We start from the raw sequence: 9,579 nt of genomic DNA on the forward strand, positions 1-9,579 counted from the left end.
TAAAATAATATACCAAATAAGTAAATATGTTTATACATTATATATATATATATATAAAATAATATACCAAATAAGTAAATATGTTTCTACATTATATATATATATATATATATATATATATATATATATATATATTTGCATATATTTACTTATTTGCATTCATATATTTTCATATATATATTTGTATATTCAAAAATGAGACAATTATTGTGACTTAATATAATCATTACTTCATGTTCAGCGAAAGGATTTAGTTTTTTTTTTTTTGAACCATACAATGTTATTGTATGCAAGCAGTTATAGCCATGCACAGACTGTCAAAGTAGTCTTAATGGTCATCTTTCGGGCTACATGCACAGTTAACATACAAAACATGAGTATTCATGCCGCCAATATAGTCTACATACCATCACACACGTTATGCCCATCAGCAAGAGATGGTTACCATGACTACCGAATATAAAACTCTGAGATGACAGGAACGGAAATGAATTTAAAGGAAATTCATAGCTTTATTCAATGGTCAGTGAAAATAGTTATAACCGCATGATTATTACGTCGAAAACATTTTTAACTTGACTCTATGATTATCTGATCTTATAATGTCATTTTTCATCATTGTGTCTAAAAAATAAACACATTAGAGTAACTACATAAGAGTGTAATTGTTACAAGAGAAACCAAGGTGTTTATTTACCATGGTTCTACCATGGTTCTACCAAAGAGGTACTAGGCGAGTACCTTGAGATGAACAATACAACAGAAGTTTTACCACCCAAAGAATTACGCAACGAGTTTTTGACATCTCCTTGGTTATATATCAACGACTGGGGAATTCCCCTCCCACATTCTTGTGAACCTGAAATGCCAGTAAGATAGAATAGAGTAAACTCCGTTAACACTTTCGGAAATCATTGTTAAGTTTTTCGTCTTGAATGATTAGGTTAACATACTTGGTGATGATTTATGATTATTCAATCTGCATGACGCTATTTTAATTTCTTTTAATTACGAATGTTGTTAATAAGAAAGTAATATCAGGCTTGTCATTATTGACCTAGTGGACATAAGCTGTTGACACATGATCCGTTTTGTATCATGTACTTTTATGGAAATAAATAAACTATTGCATTGAATTGAATTGAACTGAATTGAACTGAATTGAACTGAATTGAAATGAAATGAATTGAACTGAAGTGTAGTGAAGGGTCCACGTATGACACGGACTGTGATACAATAGACGAATGCTGCAACTGCTTAATTTCCCATGAAGGCTACAACCTGCCTCAATCTTTCAACATAGAACTGACCAAGGAGTTGAACAGACCTACGATAAATATTGATTATGTACATTGCACGTCAATGAAATTTACACATAATATCTTACATTTTCATAACCACGACACAAATGTAATAACTTGGGCATCTTGCTATTCCAATTACGAGTAGACATTATACAGTATCATTTTGTGGAAATCGTATCAAGTCAACTGCATATCATAGCGGATTTTTTTTAACACATGCAATTGCCTATGTGAAGAATAGTAAAGAAAAGTCTTTCAAAAGAAAGGACACTATATTTCATAATATATATATATAGATACTGTACAACGTTCTATACCGGTAACAACCATTCAAAAAAACACTACACTCACTGGGTTAGAATGATAGTAGTGGGTCAGAAATTCAAAATGATCAGGGTGTTTGTTTGTTTTTTCAACTACAAAAGTTAAAGGGACTGTACAGTACTGGTTGAGGTGGGGATTCATGTTTTGGACATTCTTAAGTGGGATAATGAAAAGCCTCTTGTGAAATATGAAAGAGCATGTAATTTTAAGAAGGATTCAACGTTTATTTGATGAAAATTGGTTTTCAAATGGCTGAGATATCCCAAAAAGTGCTAATAATAAAAGGCGACATGCCCCAACTTTATTAGGATCTCTTTGTTTCACCTTGTTTTTGGATATCTCAGCCATTTCAAAACCGATTTTCATCGAATAAACTTTTGATACCCCTTAGAACTGCATGTTCTTTGACATCTCATAGAGTGGTTTCTGAATATCTCGCAAAACGTTAAAAGCTAAATCCTCACCTCGACCAGAACGGTACAGTCCCTTTAAACATTCAGAATGGACATGCTTCCTCCTCAAGATATTAGAAAGGTGTCAAGAGGGTCCATTAAGGTTTTGGAATACTTGTGGCACATCCTGTAAAATGGCGGAGTTTTAAAGACAACACTATTCATAAGTCATAGTTTGAAAAAAAAAAGTCTTTCCTTATAAAGCATCAAGTAAAAAAATGATTTCTTTAGCGGGTTGACAGAGAAACAAAGGTTGATATATATTTACATTTTGTGAGTTTAGTGAAACAAATATATGATATCAAATCAGCTTAAAGGGGAGCGAAATCGGTCAAACATCAAGAATGCTTATCCATAATATGATCACTGGCATAGATTGCAGTACGGAATGAGTCATGGTGTTCAACGAATTGTTCACGTGTCTGTGACGTCACTTGTGTAATACCCCTCATCAGTTCGTGCTTCAGATTCTATGTCTTATGTCGAAAATAAGTTTGGTCATTTGGCTAAGATAGCAATTCCTATTTGTTCCACTGGACGTCTTGTCAGCCTAATGTCAGGTGACTTACTTTTTTCAAAGTGTTTTTAACTTTCAAAAGTATTTGCGCACTTTCGATCTAACTTTTATAGCATTCATATCATAAAGTTTCATCAAAACGAATAGTTCTTTGAAATGGATTCCCGTCTTAAGTCACAAACTTAGTCAAATTGTGACTATCAGAAGTACTTTAACACTTCACATAAAAAGAGGTGCGTCGGGGTTGGTTAGCACACATCGTGCGCGTGCGTACCGACTTTCTCTCGATTCACTGAGTGGAGGGGGTTTGATACTGCGCTTGCGTGGTTTGATGCATGATGCCGTTGTAGTCCAGCATACCGTGTTCCCCGCCTGGTTTGGGTTGTGGTGGTGCTTGCTGATTGGCTTGTTGCTGATGGAGAACGTGTGGCTGCGTCGACTGATGAGGATGTTGCAAGGGTTGAAGAGATGTTGCGTAAGGGTCTGGAATAGCGCCGCTGACCATGCCGTTACTGGTGGGGTCTTGGGACATGTCGAGGGTGGGTTGCACTCCATTATATTCATTCATCTTGGCCTGAGATGAAAACATGAAATCACATGACATATTATTGGCAATTTGTGTTATATTTGGAGAAACAAATAGCTACTTTTGTATGTTACGCACAAACAGGATAGTATAAGGTAATACAGAATATGATAAAAGATTTGTTTTCCCAGAACAATGAAAATTGCAAGTCCAACCAGGCATAGGCAATTGACAGGGAATGCGATAGTGTCATCACTTCACACGTATCTATTTGACCTGAACACAAATCTTTAACTAAATTTCATTTTCTCTTCAAACAGATATCCAAAGAATAAATCGTGTCCGTCACAGCATGACTTTAAAGTTACAGAGGTGGGAGGAGCGTTCGGATGTTTGTCTACATTGTATTTGTTTTCCACTGACGAACATGAAATTGAAGGCCTTATCTTAAGGTTATGATCTCATTCATTTTAAGTGTGAATAAAACGATGATGTCCTCTTGAGATTGTGTGTGTCAGCGTGTGTTGAGGCTGTGCATGTTTACATGTGTGTGTGTGCGTGTGTGTGTGTATGTGTGTGCATGTGTATGCGTTTACAAGACTAGTGTAGATCGATGCTACAAATGTTTTTCCCTATCACCATGAAATGTTTTGAATTGGTGAGCTACCTTTTCGCGGGCCCAGATAAATCCCCTCGCACGAGCCCAGTGGTAGTAGGCACCTCCGGCCGTCGGTAGCCGTGTCGTCATCGTGAGGGTTTCTTCTAGGTCGTTGATGTACTCGATAGCGAAGCGGAGGGCTTGGATCTTGGACATCTTCTTTCCCGGCTGCTTGCGGTGGGCCAGTTTCCCGCGCAGCATCTCGAACGCGTTGTTCATGTCCCGCATCCGCGACCTGGATTGACGGGATCAGAGGTTCGAGAAAAGATAAGCGGGAAAATTGATTATTCCCGCAACAGGATCCCTGTCATGTATGGTATGTTTATGTATCCCGGCATCATATCACCAGTCGTATTAGTATTTCGGCATAGATAAGATCCATTTACTTGAAGGCTGCAGCAAGTACAGAACGGGACCGACGACAAAACGTTATAACTAGTCATTCATAAGCAATGGTTAATCCATGACTTTTGGGGCGACTCGCCGTTCACAAGTAGCTGGCAGGTGCCATTAATATGAAATTTATTTATTGATGAGAAATTGATTTTTTTTAAATGTAATCTCTCGCTTTGCAAGAATGTATCGGTTCAATTACACTATCGCATTCTGGCGTAAACTATATACACAGTGTGAGTCAGGCTATCGATGAAGAGTCATCTTGAAAGATGTGTATATTAGACACTTAACGTGATGTTATGATACATGACTCAAAGTAAAGTCTTTAATTGCTTCAAGCTTTCGTCTCAGTTCATCCTCAAGTCTTACTCTGCCCCTGTCTGTACCAAAAAAAAATCACTTAAAATATTCCTTGTCACAAAATGATTAAGATGCAATAACAAAATAATGATGTTCATTTTCTGTTTATCTTCTTAGAGGGAAATTTACCCTAAATATATAAGTGGATACACTGAATACAGTGATATTAAGAAGAACACAATCGTGAGAAAAGATCGGACAATGAGTTCAAAAATAGTGAATGTTTAAATTTTTGATTAAATCATGTGTCTGTATCATAGTTACATCACTTGACTAAGTGTAAGACATCAAGAACTGTCGAAACCTTCCAATCCCAGCAATAGTGGTATCAGAGAACTTTAAAATCTTATTACTTTTCCACTAATTGTGAGATTTTTCTCAAACTTCACTAATATCTTTTAGAAATATTGCTACAATCACTGCATCCACTTAAATATTGAGGCAAAATCCCCTTAAGAGAAAAATCACTCAAAGTATGTTAATGTCTACTTTCACATTGTTGCCAATGTAATGGGCAATTAAGAGATGTGATCGAACCGTAATTGAAGAGCTACAATCCAATTAGACATAGATTTTAAGAGGTGCAATTGGATAACCTTGCTGATTATTGTAACGTCCTTTACTTCGCCGAACTGTGATAAGATCTGAATGTTTCGATTAAGGGCCTTCGCGCGATAAAGGCTTCGGAGCAATTAACATTTCTCCTCGCGCCGAATTATCTCATTAGGATAGCACGGAAGGTTAGAAGTTAGAACCTTTGCACGGAGGTTTGCTATGAATCCTTAAATAAAGAGGTTTTCCTCCAACACTCTTTATTCTCGCAGTAAAGCAGGTAGCTGGTGGTATAAAAGATGAGGTCGAGTGGCACACTGACAACTTTAAAGAGAACTTCGACTGGGTCTGCATAGAAATACCATGGTTATGTCAATAATCTTATAAAAAAATCAAGCACCCTTTTAAAACATTCATTATATAAAAGTGTTTGATAAAAAACAAAAACTCTATTTCTTCTCCTTGATTTCACCCTCAAAGAAAATTTAGGAAAGACATGATGTTTAGTCAAAGACAAAATTCTGTGTCCTTTATCGAATTTACATGTGTCACTGTGACCAATATCGGTAAATTCCGCAACTGTCATGATTAGGTATCATTTGGGTTAAACTCCTAAAAGTAAATACTTTGTTTGATACTTTGTTTGATTTGACTCCACGTGTCCAAGTCAATCTGAATACGAAGTGTAGATTCACTCGAAGACTGATGAGGTCATGAAACAATGCGAAGAATAATGAAAGGAAGGTGGAGAGAGGCTTTACATGCTTCTCAAATATTTGCGGTACAAAGAATATTGACAGTATTGACTTGGAGCGTACGATCTAAAATTTCGGTGAGATAAGTGCTTACATGAATGCTATGGGATTGGTTGAGGTGAGGATTCAGCTTCTAACTTTTTGACAGATACTTAGAAACCACTTTATGAAATGTTAAATAGCACACAATTCTAAGAGGAATTGAAAGTTTACTTGATGAAAAACGGTTTTGAAGTGGCTGAGAATCCCCCCCCCCCCCAAAAAAAAAAGTAAAACAAAGCGATCCTAATAGAAGTTAGGCCCCACCTTTTATTAGGATTACTTTTTTATATCTCAACCTATCAAAGCCAATTTTCATCAAATAAACTTTGAATGTCTCTTACAATTATTTCACAAGAGGTTTCTCATTTTCTCAAAAAAATATCATCAAAGAAGTTGGAAAACTGAATCCCCAACTCAACCGAAACTGTACCATCCCTTTAAGCCATATTTTGACTCGAGTCAGTGTGTTATATAACTCGTTATTTATAGCGTTGAAAGTGTTCATTTCTAACGTCATCGACATCATCATCGCAACCAAATCTTAATAATCAATCAACATGGAAAATAATTATGATTGTAATAAGAGGAGATATTGATGTCAGTATGGCGCATACGCAGACCCATACCACACAGTGTTGATCTTTTACTTTCGTCGCAGTGTATTTGGTGTTTTCCAGCCTTCTGGGTGTTTTTTTTTCACATCCTATAGGTGGTTAGTTATTCATCATCATTTCCTCCGGACCCTACGAGGTCCGGTAAAACCAGGAAGGTGGATTCACCTCCCTGGCAAAACTAAGTAGACCCGGTTATTACACATCATAGTTATCCGTGAAAAAAATGGCTAAGATTCATTAAAAAAAATCAGCTTATTTTAACTTCTTCTCTGAAAGGAAACCTTTGTTTTTGTTTGTGTGTGCTTGATAACTTATGTAACGAGACAAGTGTAATTGCAGCACCCCCAATTGTTCAGAAAACTCCAGAATCGTTAAATGAAATTTTAAAAAAAAATCATTTTGGGGGGAGTAAGACTGGGAGATGATGCCCGGGAGGAGAAATAATAGTGCATTGCGACTATCTGCCCGTATAAGACAATTACCTCTCTCTGTCGCTGGCTGTTTTGCGCTGAAGCATTTCCCGCGTTTTTTCCTCTTCTGAGGCCAGGTCGTCTGGCGAACCAACACCCAGCGGCTTTTGGTCGTCCGAACCAGACGAGACCAGCCCTCCTCCGCCGTTCCCGAGGGCGTCGTGCTGATGATGAAGCGACACGACCACCCGAGAGTACGACTGGTGCTGCTGATCGAGATGGTGGCCGATAACTGCCGGGTTGGCTCCGGGTGACGAGCTTAGATGCCGATGATGGTGGTGGTGGTAACTGTGGTAGGTATCGTAATGCTGCATGGGGTGCTGTTGTTGATGGTGTTGATGTTGATGATGATGATGTGAGTGTTGAACTTGTGAGGGATGCGGTGGTTGCTGCTCCTGCATTGGGCTGCTATCGTCCGCAGTACAGTACGACGCAGCGACGGGCGTGCCCGGGCAGTCCGGCTCGGGGAGTCCGTTCAGATGACCATCTACCGGACTCTGTTGTAAGACATCCTCCTCGTCTTCCTGCTTCAAAATAATCGTCTCCTCCATGGTATGATATCGCCGTCAACCTACGGACAATCATAACAGATACAGAGGTGAAGCGAGATCGCAGACGACAGCGTTTATCGGTACAAAAACAAACGATAAATCGGCCTCCTTTGACCCCTGCCGATGACGAAATACTCATTCAGCGATCAGCGCGGGAGATCTATTCTGGTGTTACCATCTACGGTAGATAACACTCATGGCAGTTCGTATGACTCCAACGAAATGAGATGATTTCTATGACCGTCTCAGAATTCTTTGTACCTTTACAAGAAGTATACCTGAATGTTAATCATGACACGACATCTTCCAATCACTACTCCTTATTTTATCAATCCAAAACTATTTTTAAAGCAATTGCAACAATGGGATAGTTACAGAAGATATGAGAAATTCATGGAAATTACATTTGGCGCTTTGAGACAAGAACTTGTTGCGTAAAAGCCGAAAAGAAAAAATGTAAAAAGGTGAAAAGACAAAAGAAAATAGAATGATGAACAAGAAACAACAGGAACAATATCTGAAGGAGAAATGAGACATTTATAAAAACTGCATTTTGTGCTTTCAGACAGAACGTGTCATGCAAATCCCCCAAAATAAAAGTGATGGGAGGGAGTAAAAGACATAACATTGGAAGGTAAAAAATAAACGTCAATGATCAGTATAGACCTATGATTTGCACCAACACGCAGGCACAAAGGGCAAGTCATCGAAAGTGTTCACGTGTCTCTACACGTCATCACGCGTCATGTTTAATGCTGAGAAATACGAACATGCATATTCACGTTCAACATTAATACATTGAATTCCGCATATGGCAACGATTAATTTGGGTCCCGTTTCAAATAAACTTTATCGTAATATTGATCTTACGATTGAAATGTGATTTTTTTTTAAAGTTACGCTCGATCTGCTATTAACTACATGTATGTGCTTTAAATCAAGCGTAAGCAGCTTTATGAAACAGTCTTACGATCAGTTCTGATCTTACACTCAAGTCACTGAAATACGCTAAATAAATCGAGTGTAAGATCGATCGCAACACAGGCCTCTGAAAACTTCCAAAGCTCATTGCTACACTATCATGAGGAACCATCATCGGGTACAATATTAACAGTTTACTCTGTGCTACCTAGATACTTACAAGTTTTAGAGTCCGTCTGTAATACCCTTCAAAGTAGACGCAGCGAGAAGCTGCTAGAATTCACACACCCTTGTTGGATACAGAGCTTGAAATGAACCCCACACCTCATCCTACCAAGACGTCTTTTCTCTATAGTGACCCCTCCAGCAACGCATCCCTACCCGGGCATTCATTTCCCTCTACAGTTCGTAACCTTGTCTATGGCGTAAGTGGTGTCCTGTTAGTTTCTCATTGACCTTGGTGTTTAGCTCCAAGGTGAAATACAGCCAGGCAAATTATATAGAGGGGAGAAGGTAGGAAGGAGTGGGGGTGATTCGAGGAGCGGAAAGAGGCTATACTTCTGATGTCACAAAATAACTCAGAGAATTATCCAGCGATTAAAATGGGAGAAAAGAGGGCTAGAAATTGCCTTCCGGTGAAATATCGTTTCCTTTTCTCACCAACACACTGCCAAGCCTTGAGGCCATAAGTCAAAGCCACTGCACTATTTCGCTACGCTGAGCGCGTTTGCAGGTTAGCGGTAATAGGAGAGATTATGATATTTATTCCCTATATGGTGGATATAGTGAAGTTCAGACGAATTGCCAAGTGAGTTAGCGAGGGGCGTGAGCGAGTGGGATGATTCCCTCCTGGTGCCTCGGGCTGTGTTGAGGGTTGATTGATGGGTTAGCTTTTCGAGCTGCAAAATTGCCGTCTGAGCATAGGCCCTGGTACAAGCAGGGAGGTGAACACCTCCCTGGTACAAGTTAGTTCTCCCCCTTTTTTTATGTACAGAGTGCCTACAAAAGAAATACAAATAGCCTTTACTGTAGTCATTTGAAACTGCATGTCTTGTCAGGCTTGCGTGGCACAAACTAGAAGTGTATAGTGATCCCAGGCATGTTTTTGATGTTTGCAAGCGTTTGCGTTTGAATCTT

At 38.7% G+C, this 9,579-nt stretch overlaps 1 protein-coding gene across 1 annotated transcript; it reads right to left on the reverse strand.

The window, feature by feature from the left end:
• Positions 1–2,886: 2,886 nt before the first annotated feature.
• Positions 2,887–7,521, reverse strand: LOC139735231 (uncharacterized). The gene is made up of 3 exons (XM_071645985.1): positions 6,983–7,521; positions 3,791–4,016; positions 2,887–3,171 (listed from the first exon to the last, which is right to left on the reverse strand). The coding sequence occupies exons 1-3, from the start codon at positions 7,519–7,521 to the stop codon at positions 2,887–2,889; spliced, it is 1,050 nt and encodes a 349-aa protein (XP_071502086.1).
• Positions 7,522–9,579: the final 2,058 nt, after the last annotated feature.

This window comes from Diadema antillarum, unplaced genomic scaffold (genome assembly GCF_040938485.1).
Source record: "Diadema antillarum isolate AM-2024a unplaced genomic scaffold, OU_Dant_1.0 seq00000566_RagTag, whole genome shotgun sequence".
Classification (NCBI taxonomy): domain Eukaryota; kingdom Metazoa; phylum Echinodermata; class Echinoidea; order Diadematoida; family Diadematidae; genus Diadema; species Diadema antillarum.

Bases quoted from the DNA above. Each gene is read 5' to 3' on its own strand.
- LOC139735231 (XM_071645985.1), bottom strand. From the start codon at position 7,521: ATGGAGGAGACGATTATTTTGAAGCAGGAAGACGAGGAGGATGTCTTA. The intron at 4,017-6,982 runs GTAATTGTCTTA...CCGTCAATCCAG, and splicing joins ACAGCCAGCGACAGAGAGAG to GTCGCGGATGCGGGACATGA. The intron at 3,172-3,790 runs GTAGCTCACCAA...TTTTCATCTCAG, and splicing joins TTATCTGGGCCCGCGAAAAG to GCCAAGATGAATGAATATAA.